Source organism: Poecile atricapillus, chromosome 2 (assembly GCF_030490865.1).
Source record: "Poecile atricapillus isolate bPoeAtr1 chromosome 2, bPoeAtr1.hap1, whole genome shotgun sequence".
Lineage (NCBI taxonomy): Eukaryota > Metazoa > Chordata > Aves > Passeriformes > Paridae > Poecile > Poecile atricapillus.
In genome coordinates, this window is record NC_081250.1 from 67,305,055 (window position 1) to 67,322,929 (window position 17,875).

Sequence of the window (17,875 nt, forward strand, 5' to 3'; positions counted from 1 at the left end):
GTCAGGTTTTCCGGTGCTTTGGAGGAAGACTGAAATAGCTGCTGCCAGGTCATCAGGTGGGATGTGTTTTCAAATATAAGTGGGCCTGGTACAGGAAACTTGTGTTTCAGCCTTCTTCCATTTCTCAGACATCCTACACTGAGCGCATACTGGGACTACTGAGAAAGTAAGGAGTGTAATTAATATCCATAATGTATATTCTCATAGGCTGAAAGGAGAGAATGACTCTTTTGTTCAGAGAGTAGCTGAGCAGATTGAAAGCTAGTATCTGGACTTGTGTTCACACATTTATGCTGACTAATATGGGTGCTTGAAAGCTCAAGATACTCTGTAAGTCACAAGAATGTAAGCTACAAAATTATTTAAGGAGCTTTTTCCCTCTATTACAGTTTCATATTTGAATAAGATCAATACAGTGTAAAAGTAGAACTTGTGGTCTTTTCAGTCTTTTGGTAAAGATGGTAAAGGCCACCTGTGATTCTATTCTTTCCTACATCTCCAACTAAAAGGAGAGTTACTTTATGCTGCAAATCTGGAGAATACTTCCTTCAGGGAAGCGGAAGAGCACTGTGGAGCTTCACAGTGCACTTTATATTTTTCACAGGTGCTTAGCATATGTGCCTCCTGTTGTAAAGCTGAAAGCTTTGGGTAGAGCAGTGATGGGGCTTAAGAAGTACCCAGCTGCCATCGCCGCAGACAAACAAGGAGCCTTTCATAAAACAACAGAATGGTTTGGGTTTGAAGGAATCTTAAAGACGATCTAGTTCTAATCCAAGCCCCCTGCCATGGTCAGGGACACCTTCCACTAGAGCAGTGAAGCTCAGCTGATCAGAATTCAGTGATGGTACTTTTAATTTCAAATGTTTGTAATGGTGTACAGTAAACAATTTATTTTTTAAAAACACTACACAACTTATGCTATTGTGTGCAAGTCAGCAGTCAGTTCATACCTGGTCCCCTGACAGGAGGACAGTTGATCTGGAAATAGCAACAGATAATTTGGTCTAGATCAGGTCACGTATTTTTATATCCATGTAAGATAATTGAATCCAGCTGCATTAGTTTCATCAGTGCTGCTTGATTCTGTTTTTTGTTTTGTTTTGGTTTTTTTAACCTTTTTTTTTAAAAAAAAAGTTCTTTATTTGACTTGCTGGCTAAGACTTTTAAAAATGTAAATAGCAGCCTTGTACCTCTAATACAGAGTGCTGTGAAGCTGAGAGCCTGACCTACTCTTACGAAAGAAAACAAAATTGAGAAAGGGTGGAACATAGGAACAGAGACATCCAAGGTTTCCCACAGTATAGTAATGGATATGACCTTTAATATTGAGGCCTTAGGATCAAATTTAAGTTGGCATTAAAATTTTCTAATAAATTCCCTGCTGAATCTCAGAGGTTTTTTTCCTCAGATTTAATTCAGTAAGGTCACAATAAAGCAAGTGCTGTCTGTGCTATTGTAATTGCTCTCAGCAGGCTGATAATGCTACAGCAGAGAAGTACCAGCTACTGTGCTTTTATTCTTCAAGCACTCTCCTTCCTCCATGCTTGTTCGTCGTGCTCTCAGGTCAGCCCTAAGTAGGAAGGGAAACTCTTTGAAATGCCATTTCCTTCTCATTTTAACACATTTTATATAGTGATGCTTTCCTGAGTCTCTTCAATGAAGGGAATAAAATTATAGCCTGTCTTACTGCAGAATAATTAGAGGCTTGTATTTCCTTTCCTTAATTTTCATCCAAACATACTTTAAATTAGCCTCTTCTCTTCTTAAAAACTGGTGGTTTTAAACATGCAATGCTTAGTTCATTTTAGCTTAGTGGTTTTAGGGTGGTGGAATAGATGTACAGCTAAATGAGTTTTCTTAGACATATAGGGAGAAACACTGAATACCCTCAGTACTGTACTTTGTTAAAAATGACAAATCACAGTTCACCACAGTGAAGCAGTTGTAGTTTGGGTCCTAGACAATATCTTTTGCAGCTTTCAGAAGCATGTTGTTTATGTATCTTCTATGTGTGTAAACATATGCTTCGCATGCTACTGATACATCTGTTACTGCTGTATTGGAGGTAAGTAATGCCCTGCAGAGTGCTGTGATCATGGTTCTCTCTGAAATGTGACTGTGAGAGACTCAGGGAAATTCTGCATGAGTTTCCAGATACAACATCCTCCTTTTCAAAATCAGACAGTCTGTCTAAAATGTCAGCTTTCTGTCTGTAGCTACTCCTTTTTTAAATGAAAAGGTATCTTAAAACTCAGTAACTGGATCACATGATGGGGCCACGATGGGTCAGTCTTTTAGGTGTGGGGCTAGATATGCTTTTTTTATCTGACACAAATAGTTAATGTTCCTCAGCATAACTGATAGCTCAGACCTTTGCTGTTTCAAAGGCCCAACCTGGACCAACCATTCTTGTTTGGTTTCCAACACCTTAACTGACTTCAGAGTTCCCCATCTCCACCCTCCTGGTCCATCTTCTTCTTGCACTGTCTTCCCCTGAGGCCCAGAATTTCTTACCTAAAGTGTCATGCACAGACACATGTGCATGTCTCCAGGTACATGCAGGCATTTCCTCTTCAGTGCCCGTGGCATTCATTGTTGCTAAAGAAACCAGTCTCAGTAGAGAACAAAATTACTGGCATTGATATTCTGCTGCTTATGAGCATAGTCAGCTAACATGTGTTCAGTGGGATATGTCCTCTTGCCCACATGTGATTGATTGGAAATTAGGAGCAACAAAAGATGTTTTACAAAACTAGTTCTAGCTGTGAAATGCATGCGGCTGTATTCTGCTGACCTTCAAACCCCATGGCAAGCAGAATTGATCACGATGTGTGGACAGTTTTGATATTACATAGTGCTGCATACCTGTGCTGAGTCTGCTTCAGTAATTAAAAACAACAGATTATGATCTTCAGCCATAACATTTCACCTGCTTGGTTATTGCTCATAGTTTCTACTTGTTTTTTTAATTGCTCTCGATGTCTACTCTCAGCCATGGATCATAGGGTGCTGGTATGGTGTATACCGCAGTGCCAGTATGTTAGATAAACTGAAGTGAGAAAAGCCATCCCTTCTGAAGTGTGTGGAGTTTCTCACCTGCAAGCATGTGATAGGAGATCTTTCCTGATCAATAACTGCCCATTGCTTTTTACTTAGGACAAACACATTTTAATTTATATATCCTGCTGCTGCCAGAGGAGACTAATTTCCAGCATCAGAGATGCAACACAGCTACTTTAAAGCAAAATGGTCCTGAGGTGGAATGATGTTACTGACCTGAAATACTTCAAAAAGCTTGATTCTGAAGCCTGCTGTGGTTTGAGCTTGCAGTTTCTGAGATAGGTTAACACTACTGTGAATCATTGTGAGACATGATCAGACTGTTGCTTTGTAAATGAAATAATGAAGCGTTTACGTGCGAGAGTTTCTACTGTAATTGGTAGTTAGACTGTGCTTTGAAAAGATCAGAGTCTACATCACGTGATGGTAGGATCTGGAATTTGTTTTGCAAACTTGACTTTTAGTCACAGAGACATGAAGTCTTCCAAAATCCAGGTTTGATTTATAATACTTGTATTAACTGTAGCAACAGAAGAGAATAATCAAATAGCCCTTTGGGTAGCATGATTTTTTTTGACTAAATTAATAATCAGGCTTGAGTTATTTAGATAAAAGCTCCTGTGGTTGAGAGAGACTTTCCCTTAGTTTTCCCATAGATGTCAAGTCTGAAGAAGTGGTAAGTTTCTTTGAAGGACTTTGATAAAGCAGCAAAAGTAAAACCTATCATCCTTGCCAATTCTTGGCAATTTACATGTATGAGTTGCCATTGCCCCAGGACTTCTGAATAGGTGTATGAATTGTAATAGCATTTGTGAATGAGCCTGCTTTCAGATGTCAAATGGCATGTATTTATTTTATTAGCCTAGATACAACATTTTAAAATCCTGCCACGCTTGCAAAAAATTCCAATTCCATATACCAATTTTACCCTCGCTATTACAGTCGTGCCTCAAACTGCACAGTGTGGATGTGGGATATCCCAGCGCAGGATATTAATTCCATGGTAAAGAAAACTCACTGCAGCCAACATCTGGGATTTTTTTAAGTCAGTGTTTTTAAAAATTTCTAGGCAGAATGTTCCTTGTTGTGGGAAATAATAGAAAATTTCATCTCCCTGGCACAGAAAGTAAGACTTGTGAAAATCTGACTGTGATATTTTGTCCTGAATTTTAACCTGTGATATTATTACATTATTGATAAATGTTCCTCTCTTTACTGCTCTCAGTCTTTCTAAAGAGTGGTGTTCACAGCTTACTAATGTGAACCCATCAGGTCAGAAGACTTTTGTAGTAAAAACCATTAAATACTTCCCAGTCCTATCTAAAATTTTTCAAAGAATTTACAACTTTATGTCGTGATTCAACACAATGAATCTTTCAGTGCCATTTGATTGAATTAAAAATAGGGGCATTTCAGATTTCTATTTGTTTTCTTTTTTTTGTAGTGTGAGATAAGCAAGGCAGGTGGGAAAAATTATGTTGAGGGGGGAAATGGAAATTCTGTGTTACTGAGGTCCATTTAAGTAGCATCTTTTCTGGAAATATTTCTATATTAAAAGAATAAATTGCATGTATTTCTGATTTGGAGATGCTATGGGTTTGAACAGATAAGGTAAGCTATCAAGTGCTGCAGCATATGGTCCACCAGACTTTTACGTTTGGTTTCATGGCATGACTGTTAATCCTGGGATCAATGGAAGGTGAAAACTGTAATAAAAATAAAGCTGTAAACATTCACATATTTTTTGTGTACTCAATCCTCATAATGAAGAAGACTGCATACAGAGATTTTATTTCCACTGGAGTTGCTCTTGCAGTGAGTAGTCTGTCCTTATTTGGGTGCTGTGCTCTCCTTTCTTTTAGGTGCTCTCTGTATGTGCTCATCCACTTCCAGATGATTTTAAGTCTTAATTTTGAACCTTATGTTTCTTGACATATGTTTTAATTGAAGAAGTGTTAAAAAAAAAAAAAAGCCGGAAGAGCAACTTAGGGTCAAAAGGAAATTTCTGTAAGAGGCAGGACTTTAAGTCCTGAAATAGGAAACCACGTCTACTCTCATCCAAGTAGCTGTTCTGCCAGTCTGTGTCTCTGGGTCACGTTTGTATTGGTTTTGGATCAAGTAACATAACAAGAGCAAAAAAACCCAAGAAGAAGAGAAGGAGCTGATGACATTTCTTGCATTAAGTTTCCTGCTCTCTGTTATCGCATTCAGGGCACTGTGACTCAAATGATGTTGAAATGCTGCTTCCAATATCCCATTATCTCCATTGAGATAAAAATCACACCTTAATAAGAATCTGTGTTGTACTGTGTTGATATACTAGGCCACTTTTAGAAACATGGGTTTTTTCATTTTTAGATGAGCTTTATATGTGATTCAGACTTTTGAGCTATTAGCCTGTTTTGAAGCCACTATTGTTGTTCATCTGATTGTGGAAGCAACAGGAAATATTGGGAGGCAGGAATGGAAATACCACTTCTCAAAAATTGTTTTGGATTGTGATAGTATATGTTTAGAATAAGCATTTCCTCTAAACTTGTGTTTTCTAGGAATATTTAGTCTGTTCTTGTTAGCAGACTGTCCTCTCGTGCTGTAGATATCAACACATGTATTTTGGCTGGTTTCTAGCATTTGTTACTAACTGAAATAAAATGCTAGACGCTTCCAGTTATGTATCAGGAGGTACAAGATAGGCAGCAAAGCAATTCCAACTGCATGTGAGAATGAATGATACCAAAAGTACAAAGCAGTGACTACACGATTCAGGGAACTACTCCCCCCACCTTGGCAGTTTTCCTGCTTCCCTACCCTGCAGAAGGTTGCATTCCTCACATGGTCCCACTCCTGCTCTCTCCAGCACTTCTCCGAAGGGAACAGGGAGCAAGTTGTTACTCCACAGTTAGAGCCAGTGAGTGTCTCTGTATCCCAGGGTTCAGGCATAGGATGCTGAGGGCCTGTACCATACACAGGTGGGAAGGATGAAGAGAACATTAGTACCACATTGTATTTTGCATGTGCAGTGCCGTTTCTTGACTCCCTATGTGATGAACTTGTTCCCACAGGGACCACCCCAGAGGAATAAAGGAAATTCCCCCTCATGGCAGTTCTTTCTTGCAGCCTCCTTGAGACCTAGAACCATAAGTCCAAACTGTGTAATAATCCTATTGTGCTTAGTGATTTCATGATTTTTTTTTTTTTATTTTTTTTTAGGGATGCTAGGGAAGATTCAGATTTTTTTCTATCTAAAACATGTATTAGGGAGTTTTGATTGTTTTAAGTATTTTGTGGGTTTGGTATCTTTACAAATTATTAGTGCTACTCTTTGATTGCATTAACCATCAGCTAAATTCAGACTTTCTTTTCATCAGAAGTCTTTTAGAAGACAGTGGCTAAGGCATGTCATGCATTCTTCTCCCCAGAATTTTCAAAAGCATTTTAAGAGAGAGTTACATGTTTGCTGCGTAACCCTTTCTCATGGGACCAAATTACTTTCAAAGCTGTCTTTGATCACTTAACTAGAAGGCACAAAGAGGTGTTATTGTAACATTCTTCTTACAGAGGATTTTTTTACCTGTAGTACGAATACTTGTTGGCATAGTCTTTTCATTTGGAAGATTGAAACCCACATGTAAGGACAGTGCTTCCATGACAACTTCAGATCAACTATAGGTTGATCTGTATGTGTATCAGGAGGTATTTTTACTGTATTTTTGCAGTAACTTAAACTAAATGGTAGTCACCATTTAGTGAAAAAAGAGGATGCATGGAGAGAAATGTCATGGCTAGAAGAACATGGCAGAAAAAAGGTCTGTCCTGAGATTGAAGAAAACATTTAAGTAGCACTAATGAAACTTAGCAAGTTTCATTATAAGCAAGGGTAAGATAGGGCAGTCCCTTTGCCCTGTAACTGAGAAAGCAGTGTGTATTTATGCTTATTCTTTTTTGGATATCCAAGAAACTCGCAAAGGTTATAAGATAGTCTAGAGAAAAATTTTTGGAAAATGGCCTCTTAACTCTGGTTCTGCAACATCCTTCAGTCATGTTGAATATAATTTTGGCTTTTTATCTTTACCTGTTGTCTTGGATTCTCCCTTTTCTTTAAACAGGTAATTCTTTGGTTGTACATATAACAAAGTTGATTTATTGCTCACTTAATATGAAAATGCTTTTTGGTGTGGGGCACCATGAATATATTTTTCAGTTAGGAAATGCCCTTTAGATTTTCAGCTTTGCGTTAGAGAGTTTCCAGTCATTTGGACTCAAAGGTCATTTGAGATATAGTGAATAAGGAAATTAAAGTACTGTAAACCGTACTGTTAGAAGAATGAATGAATGAACAGTATCTTACAATTACCAGTGCACAGATAGTGTCAGGCTGGAAATGTTATTCATTCTCCAATTGATTTCACATGTAAAGATGGTTTTCAGTTGACCTCAGTCAAAAGGGGCCTGAATTTTGCCTCCATACAATGTTCTGTCCCTGAGGTTTCTGTACTCCGTATCAAAGGATGTACAATTGAGCATTAGGTATCTGTCTAGACTGATTATTGCAAGTATATTATGCCTCTGCAGAAAATTGAACCTACCTTTTTTCCCACCAATTTGGCTTTCATTGCACTGAGAGGATCTTAAAGTGTTTGCTGTTATTTCATATATAAGTTTGTCAGTATATCTCTTTGTACTGTGTGTATGTAAGGGGCAAGTGATATGTTGTAAACAAAATTTTATGTTTAAATTTTATTCGTGGCACATTGCAATTAATTCTTCTGGAATTTGATAGAGTTTTTCTCGTTTTTCTGCTTTTGCTAGAGTTGGGTTATTTGTGGGTTTTGTTGTTGTTTAGGTTTTTGGGGGTTTCTTTCTCTGCTGCCCTTTATATGTCAGGCTCTCATTAATTTTACTTATCATGCTGTGTCAAGGCACATGCAGGACTGGAGCATTCTTTAAATCCAGGGGCTGTTTTTTCTTATTATTTGAGCTTCGTTGGACACTTAAATAGTGTTTTAAAGCTGCAGCAAATTTTCTGTAGTTTTAGAAAAAATTCATTTGGTTGTTTACAGTAATTTTCTGTATCTGGCTATGAAATTCCTCCAAGTTTCTGCCCCTAACATGGTTTAAATAGATTTACAAAGTGGTGTATGTATTGGAGGTATCTTTATTTATCAACAGAGAAATCAAATTTTGAAAAAAACATTTAGGAAAATTAGTGGATTTTTTTAGAAGGAATATAGAAATGGTATATAGAGTAACAGAAAGCAGCAGAAACATTTTCTGTTTCATTGGAACGCAAATCTAAATGATTGGCTTAACAGAAAAATCATTATAGTCTGGTTTTTTCCTTTAGAGAAGCAAAAACCTTCAGTAATCTTTTTTTAGGCCACGTGACATTCTTCATTTTCTAAAGACTGACTCTTTGCTGTCCTATGTCATCCTGATATTTAGCATACTAGTCAGACTCTGAATTCTTGTAGACCCAATTATGGAAAGTCAGGTAAGTGGCATTTTTCTTTATTATATTGCACAGCTTTTAAGTTATGCACTTACAACTCTAGCTCTAGCTCTAGAGATAAACTGTAAAACTGATGTAGGAGAAAAGCACAGTATAATAATATTAAAAAGCAACTTACCCACCTCCCTGTTTGTGCATGGCACATTCCATGCATGGTGTGGGGGACATGAAGCCCAAGGTCACTGGTGTCCTAGTGTAACTTTATGCTTGTATCCCAAATCATCTCTTCTGTTTGTGCTGGATATTAAGTTCTGCACCTTTAAAACTGGTTTTGAAAATGAAGGGAGGAAAGAAAAATACAGCTTTGTGAATAGATAAACCCTAGAATTTCAATCAACATCCCAACATCATGATTTTTTCTGAAAACCTTTGCAGAGTAAGAACAGAAATTTGACTAAAACAACTCCTTAGTCTGAGCTGTTGTAGCATCATCACTTGCTATAAGAAATGAAAAATAAAGTTGTGGGCATAAAACAGCAGTGTATCCATAAGGTTGCACCAGAGGCAGAGGTTGTAGTTCCTAAGTTGTGTCTACAAAATTCTGCCTCTTTTTTTCTATTCTTTTTTTTCTTCGCCCCCCCCATCCAATGGAAGTAGAAGTTAAGGTGTTCTCTTAAACTTCAGTTTGTGGAAAGCTGTGCATGTTTCATCACAGTTGCAGAGAAGCTTTGACAAAGCAAGAAAAGTGTTTTAATATCACCTTCAATGCCACCCTTGCCTGTCATAATGAGAAAGATGCCTGTTTGGTGACTGCTTTTTCCCAGCTCAAGCCAGCTGCCTCCAGCTAGACCTTTCTTTGGGAAGATCAATCACCAAATTGCATATATATCTCTTGGGAAATTCAGTGTGTGTGAGCAGTAAGCACTAACATCAGTGAGAATTCCCTATTTCAAATTTTTCACTGACTTTGAAAGATTTTCTAGTCATCCTGGTAATATTTAATAGCCATAAATAAAGAACACTCTTTATGACTTAAATAAACAGCACAGCGTTTTTATTAATTATTAGGCTTGAAAACAAATCTTTTTTCTCATATCTAGGATTGGTCCTCCAGATCAGGTTATAAGTATGTTGTCCTGACAATGTAGGTAATTTATGATACAGCCAGAGGTGTAATTGTTCTGTGAATAAAGAGAAGCTTTTAGCTTCCAGGGATACAAAGTGTTTTTCATGAATATTAAGTAAACTTTAATGATTGAAGAAAAGAGCAAAGTGGAGGACAGTCATTTATACCCTGTCTAAACTGCTCTACAGCCACATTAATGTTTATAACAGATTTAGGGCATAGCTAAAATAACAGTAAAGATTTCCTGCTCTTTTTCCATACCTTTTCCACCACTATTTAAACATACATGTAACTAAAAGGGTGAAGGCTATCTGCTTATTTACAGGACTCATTAAAGAAAAATGGAAGGTAACTGTCTGTAATCACTGCTGTTTGAGAAGTAGTGATAGATGGCAATTGAATAGTTTGAGGCTATTAATTGCAATGGGATTATACTGAGATACCTCTGATGTCAGGTGCTTGAAATATTAGTTATTTCAAAGACAAATTGGATTATAAATTATTAGTAAATCCGTACTGAGGTGATTAAGCCCACTTATAAACTGTCAAACGTGGGTACTATTTCAAGTTGTAACTCTGTCATATGTATACTGGAAAGGGAGTTAAGAGGTAAATTTAGGGGTTATATGGGAATACTTGGAATAACTAGTTACTGTTGAGACTGAGAATTTTCTGTTCTTTCTACTGCCATAAGGAATTTTTGTGCAGCCTTCAAGTTTTCATAGACCACCACTGGCCTTTTCAGCTGACTGGAAGAAGCTCTGGAGAAGAAGGAAGCCGCCTCTGTTAGGCAGACTTACTAACTTGCTTAACCACATGGGGGAGATAAAAAACAGCAGATCCAAGCAGCCTTCACACAGGTCACAAATGCAGTTATGGCATCCTCGAATTTCCACTGCAGGGTGTGCCATTGCCAGACAGTACTGCTCTCAGTAAGGCAATATTTTTTTCCAGTACAATGAAGAAAATATATTGCACTGCATGGGTCTTGGTAGTACTACCCCGTGTCATTCTTCTTATCATTAATCAAATGTTGGTTATTGAAGCCGATATAGGATTGCTTAGTGGTTTGCTATTGGATTTATTGAACTTTAAGGAATGACAAATGGAAACAGTAGAAGCTGAGGAATAGTTCAGTAGTTTAAAAAAATTCCTATCAACTTTTTTGTGTAGCTGCTAAATTTCATCATGGGTTTACACTCTCACATGCACATACATATACTTAAAGGATTCCAATCCCCTGCACAATATAATAAAACAAAGCCTAAAGGCTAAAGTGTGTACATTCAGAGTGGTGAAGGGAAAAAGGAAGAGGATGTCTTTTTCCCTTTATCTTCTCCCATCAATGTTGTTTCATTCCAAGCTTGAGGCTTTCTCATCAATATGTTGTATGGGGCATGTGGATATTCGTAGGGGGATGTTAGTAGAGCAGTGAGTATTTCAGATGACTATTGTTTTACATAAAAAGTTTGGTTTGGTCATTGCAAAACTTGGCATTCTAGATAGTCTTTTATATCCACATTAAAAGTTCAGTCAACCGTGGGAAATATTCTTCAAAAATGTTCTGTTGGTAACTAAAATAATAAATAGCTGTAGTTTATACAAAATAAAACCTTTGTGATGGGCATCAGAGTTCCTCTTACATGCCTTGACCTGGAGCTAGGATTCAGGGGCAGGAGAGCTCCTGTTTTCATTCTGCTTTCATTTTTGTCCTGTGATATTTCCATTTTTATTCAGTTTTAGCCATTTATTGTAGTTGAGGAACAATTCTCTCCTGCTCACTCCTGCTGAGTGTCTGACATTTGGACTCTGCTCAATTGCTGAAGCAGTTTGCTCTTTTTTTTTTTTTTTTTCATTTTGCTTCTCTGTCCATGCTCAAAAAATGTTCCTCATTTGGTGTTGTGACTTGTGGCCTACAGTGGCTTCTTCCCTTCCTCCCTGGGGCTCAGTGTGAGTGTTTCCTCTGCTGATTGTGAAAGGCAAGGTCACCTGGCTGCTGCTGGGAATATCCTAAGCATGCACAGGACATGTTGGCTTCTTGTCCAGAGATCCTGGGCATCAAAGCACTTCACAGAGCTGTCTGTGGGTGATGCCATATTTAGCCAACTTCTAGAGATGCTGATTGCCTGGAAGCTCCAAGATCCACCCCCTCCACATAAGTTCCTTCCTCAGGCTGCCTACTGCAAATGCATGTATGGCAAGGTATTAAAAGAGAAAGATCATTTATCAGTCTTTGATGTTTAAAGAGATGTGATAGTCATTAAAAAATCCATATCCCACCATCATTCCTTTATTCGTTAGAGAATCTGTAGCATACATTTCAGTCATCTTTAAACAAATTGTCTCTTAAAGGACTAAACTTTCAGATAGTTCTCTCAACTAAGAAAATAAATCTGTTTCAGTATCACTTGTACTCCTGTGCCTGCCTCCAGAGGATACATGTGGCTGTTTCCTGTCTTTTTTGCCAGAGGGACTTACAGCATTTTATGTCATTTTCACTTACTCCATCACAGAAACCCCTGATTGCATCCTCCATGCATGTTCCAGAATCTTTTAAGCTGATGAAGAAGCAGGAATCATCAGTCATTCCTTTACAATATGGTGTTGAAATGGAAGTCCGATGTCCCTGGAAGTTGCAGCATTTTATCAATATTACCAGGAATGGGTGTCAGAATTTCATCTCTTCTTTTTTAACCTTGCTCGCATTTTCCTTAAAGCTGTATAATTGTTAGCACTTAGTTATAAAGTGTGTAGCATAAATGATATTTCAGTTAGGGAAGGACATGTTGGAGCATTGTGGTTGATTCAAGTGAGTGATAACACTACATATGATTTGAATGTCTTTTCTTGCAGGTGAGGGAAAAGCTTTTGGCTTTTTAATGTCTTGTCTTTTAAATTAAAGCAAAAGTTAATTGCCAAAGCCATAACAAGAATTGTAACAGAGGTTTGCTGCTACCCTGCTCTATCTCACATGGCCACCTCCCCCTGTTTAACGTGGGTGTAGCAGGCTGTCTCACTGCAGGTGAGGAGCTCTGAATCAGCACTTTGTGCTTGCTCAAGACTCAGTAATGTAAGGTGTGGCTGTAAATACAGCCCAGCAGGGAAGGGCAAAGCTGGCTGAGAATTTTGGTCTTAACATAAAGCTCCTTTCCCTGTAGCACATAATTTATCACTTAGGAAGCAGTTGTAGGCTAAACTGAGAATGAAAAGTCAACTTCCAAAATAAATACATAGAGGGAAAAGTGAAGAAAATTCTGTGTCATTCTTACCATGAGAGGAAAGTAATCACAGCAATGCTTTTGTTTTCTAAAAATGGTGAAGGTTGAAGGGTGCCTCTTCCACATTAGGCAGTTCCCTGAGTGATCCTTTTTAGTCTATTTTTGCCTGTCTAGGATGAAGAAAAATATTGTTCCTCGCATATAACTGTTTGTTCCAGTACACCAGGTTAGCTACTTCTTCAGAAAGCTTTGATGTAGAATAAGGAAGGTGGCACAAGTTATATATAGTTCTTTATGAGAATACTGACAAATGATTGCTGGCTTTGTGATAATGCATGTAAAAGAGAATTTTTTTGTATATATTGTCTCCTGTGCTGTCACACAGGTAACATCCACACAGACAGATACTCCTGTTGGTGCCCAGACTGTTTCATCACCTTTTGGGTGGCAAATGTATTGAAGAATGGGGAGAACTGTGTTTTCCTCCACCAGCCTCTTGTTCCTTGCTGTTATCTGGCATCCACTGAAACCATTACCAACACTGAGCTGTAGCTGGTGAAGTTTTTAATAGGTTTTTAATAGGTGTTCAAGCCGCCTACAGTTTTATCACCACAGATATTGATGTTGCATTACCTGCTACCATCTCATATATGCCCAGTGAAGGAGGGTCAATTTCTCCACAAAAATACTTTAATCTTTTGCAGTTGGTTATTGTTTGTGTGTGTGTTTGGTTTTGGAGTACTGCAAGAGCTTTTGTGCTTCACTTCATAGATCGTTAGGTCTATGTCTACTATGTCTGGATCTCAGTTTCACTCTACAGGTAGCAACACTGGTGTTCTGCTATGTAGAGTATGCCCAGAAATAAACAGGAGTTTTCAGTGAAGCCATCTGGTTTACCCCATTCTTTTTACTATGATGAATAAAATTAGAATGCAGCATAGCCAAATTAATACACACATGCTGTTTCAGCAATAGAGTTATAGTAACCCTTGATATCTGAGAAAACTAATAATAGAGCTATAATCTGAAGCAAAATATGCTTCAGAATTGACTGGAAACAAGTTCAGAGATCTGGTGTGGCATTTTAAGTTGCCTACAGTGAAATCTGTGATCATTTCTGATTGTAAATTGATGGAGAACTCTTCACAGTAGTCATCATTGTGTTGGTATCGCAGAACTGCTCTGGCAGTGAATTGGGATTTTTAAGAACCACATTGTTACATCAAGGGGTTCATTACAGCTGAACAATCCAACCCAAACGCCCTGAACAAATGAAGCTGCTTGTTTAACAGCATGCTGCCAATCAGGGCTGTATAACTACTTCACATATCAGTCCACAAAGGCATCTGTGAGGACTGAGGTATTAGGCAGAGAAGTAGTATGAGAGGAAGACTCAGTCTGGACAATGTGGGTGAGGTAAAACTCAACCTGATGCAGTTTTTTTTTGTTTGTTTTCTGCATGACAAAAATTAATTGGACATGTCTGTTTAGGTAAAGTGAGAAACCAGTAAAGTTTCATTTAATGGGATTGTACCGATACTAACTAGGACAGTATTCAGTAATTATCTGTACTTTTAAAAAAATTCACAAGCACAGCAATTTCTCTTCCTAAAAGACCAGTGTATAAAAATATTTCTTTCTTTGATAGTGTATGTTTGCTGCTAGAGAAAAGTTCACTCAAAGAACAGTTGATTTATAAGAACTTGACTTACTCTGTTTTTAGTATGACATTTTTTGTATTAGTTGATGTTACATTTATGCTAGCAAAAATAATAGTTTGAATATTAGAATTAAAAGAAAAGAGGTACCACCTGTAAGTTTGGTGCTACACATTACTCATAATGGTAAAGAAATTCAGTTACTACAAAATTATTTAATAAAGTAGAAGTTCATAGTTGCCCTAATTAATACTCACTTTCTATATTTTTAGATGACTTATGGCTTTCTTTTTAATTAAGCAATAAAAAAAGGCTGGGCAGGGTATTTTCCAAATACAAAGGTGAACAACAGAAATAACTAATATACCTGTTGCAGTGGATTATTTTCCTTTATTCCACTTAAAGTATATTGCTGAAGCTAGCCCTTTGTGGCTAGTTATCCCTTGATCCATCGTTGTGTAAACTTTTCAGTAGTGCCTGCAGGTCTGGTGTCACTCACTGATTAAACTTTTTGGGGAAACTATGATGTGTTCAAGCTTCAGTCATAGCTGAGGGTAGCCCAGTTGGCTTTTTCATCCTGGGTTGTAAGATAACGAATTGAACATACAGAGGAAGGAAAATGGAGGAAATCTTAAAATTCTTGTGCAAATATTTGAACATTATCACATTTCTGTCGTTTTCTCCTGCAAACCATTTTGATGGAGTTGAGAATGGAACGTAGCCAGTATGAATAGCAGAAATCTGTATTTGTATCTTGTTTTGCAGGCAGAGCTTCCCTAAATGGAACAAGGGGTCTCATACAAAGACAGAACATAGCAGAAAATCCTGCATAGAGTGCAGTACAGTTTTGGAGAAATAATCTGGTATATTTAATTCTTGCTGTAATTAAAGAGTCTTTCAGAGCAATGATTAATGTGGAATCCAGAGGTTCACTGTGGGAACTGTTTCTTTCACATTTATACAGACAAGATTGATTGGAACTAAACTGTATTTGTATGACAGAAGGTCTAAAAATACAAAATGTCCTGTAAACCCTGTGTAATTCAGCATATCAATGTCAAGTCATCTTTTCTGGCTTTGGTTTTGCATTTTTAACATTGCTTTAAAATGTTAGCAGTTCTGTATTTTATTCTATAGGGGGAAAAGAAGAAAAGAGGCACTTTCTGGTCTTGTGAATTATATACTGCTAGAATCAGAAATCTCTTCTGAATCTGACTTCCATAACAGATTAGAATAGCGGTCTCTCTGATCTCTTGGGGCTTCCAATTACGATTTTTTTAAAGTTTACTGAGCTAGTATTTGAGGCAAGAGAGAATTCAGAAATGCAGCCCATCAGCAGTTTGCTGAATTTGAGTTTCTGCCTGCAGAATATTAAGGAAGTATGAATGAAGTTTAGTAAAATACATTGAAGCGTTCTGCAGCTATATATTGCTGCTGCAAAAATATTACAAATATTTTGTAGAAAATAAAAGGCTATCATCCTATTAACATGAAATAAAATCTGTCCTAAAATTCATAAACCGAATCTAATTATGAATGCCAATATGTGAAATTAAGGGAAGGAAGTAGTAGGATGCAGTTTTTAAGTGCATCCTTTTTAGTGATTTTGCCATACAGAAAGTACAAAGGGAGAGGCAGCATTAGAAGATGCAAGGCAGAGTCTCCCCTGGCTCTCCTTTGTTCTCCAGCACTTCTCCAAGGCTCTTACATATTCTGCTGAGACAGACTGGTATGTGCCTGCTTCATGGAGGAAGTTCATTTTGGAAATGAGACATTAAAAGGAAGTAGTTCACAGCTGCTGCTTTTGGAGAGAAGGAAGCCCTGCTAATAGGAGAAATGATGAAAGGAAGGGAAGACTTAAGGGCACAAGGGTAAAGGATGAATTAATGGATAGAATGAAGCAGGGTGGGAAAGGAAAAATACTTGCTGTGGTATTCCCTCAATTTTTCAAGATTTTCAGCTCCCTGGTATTATTTATGGGCATTTGACCAACATTACGTAGAAAGAAAAAACAGAGAGGTGCAAGTCTTTGCCAATTAGTGTCTGCCTAAGAAATAACCTACTTTTTCTTTCTGTTTCCATTTCCTCTAGGCTGCTGTACTGAAAATGTCAGCTTTTACCATCTCCTTTGTAAATTATATGCCCTGATGTCAGGCAAAAAAATGTACCCAGTTTTATAGCTGATGATTTGACATAGATACAAAATCACATCAATGTTGCAGAGACAGTTTTCAACCTGCGGTAGCTGTACCTATTCTACCCATCCTGCCATTTGTACAAGACTTGTTAAATCAGAGAAGGTTCTTTAGAATCAGATTGTGTGTCTCTGCTTGAAAGATGTATGTTGATTTGGTATATAAATGAAATGAGAAAGAAAGACTCCACCAGGGTTTTTGTGTGCTTTTCCCCTTGTGTAATTAAGGTCTTGTGTTGTTTTCACAGTTCTGCATATTGGTGTTGGTCAATGACAGTAGCTCTCTCAGAAACCAAGGGAAATTGAAAGTACTTTTTTTTTATAAATAATTTTATTTATTTTTTTTATAAATTAAATTGTTTGGCTGAAGTGTCCAATTAGCACCAGTCCAATTACAAGATACCCTGGTACAGGAAAGCAGGAAGCAATACATCTTGCTTCCTAGGAAGAAACTTCATTTTATTTTTAATCAGTGCTATTAAGGAAGACTTCCTTGGGAGCAGGCTTCACTGAGGGTTTGTTCATTATCAGCTCAAGGTGAAGCCAAAGGGAACCTTTCTTATTTCATACCAGAATTGATTTTTTAAAAAGAATAAATAACAAGTGCATGCACAGGGGGTTGGTACATGTATTAAAAAGTGGAGTTGCCACTGGTAACACAGCTGATTTCCTTTGTTGGAAAAGTCGTTCATTCCTTACCTGAAGTGAAAAGTTAATGGCCTGTAGCCATCTGAAGAAACTTCTACAAAAAATGCACAGCAAGGATCTAATGTTGCACACTGGTGCTTTCCATGTACTGTTCCTCAGGTAAGAAAGACACAGAAGATAGCGCTTGCTGTTCTAATAAATATACTTCATAAAAAGACGTACCCAGTAAACTGGAAAATGAAAAGATTCTTGCCACTGTCGAACAGACAGCTGTCACCAGGGGCACAAATTTTGATTTCTTTACTGAGGTTTGCAAAACGTGCTGGTTATGCTTTGTATAGAACTGCTGAACATTTCCTGAAGAAGCATCTTTGGTGTAGTAAAAGTAACTTATTTTGTAGTGTGCCTGTTGCTTTAATTGCTTTCTCAAAAGCTTAGAACTGTTACTTTGGCACACTTCTTTTTTTCTTGCTGTTTGAACACAATTAAAATTGAGATCTTGTTTAGTGTGTTTGATACTGG

The 17,875-nt window shown here is 37.5% G+C and overlaps 1 protein-coding gene across 2 annotated transcripts in view; it reads left to right on the plus strand.

Moving 5' to 3' along the window:
- Nucleotides 1-17,875, plus strand: part of LYRM4 (LYR motif containing 4) — an 84,947-nt gene that overhangs the window by 33,824 nt on the left and 33,248 nt on the right. Inside the window, exon 3 of one of the 2 annotated variants that reach the window (XM_058831266.1) lies at nucleotides 15,277-15,306. The exons of the other annotated variant lie outside the window; for it this stretch is intronic. Within the exon in view, the coding sequence (XP_058687249.1) occupies nucleotides 15,277-15,291 (15 nt within the window). The 3' untranslated portion in view covers nucleotides 15,292-15,306. Of the gene's footprint in view, nucleotides 1-15,276; nucleotides 15,307-17,875 lie in introns of those variants that run through there. 2 annotated transcript variants of the gene reach the window in all.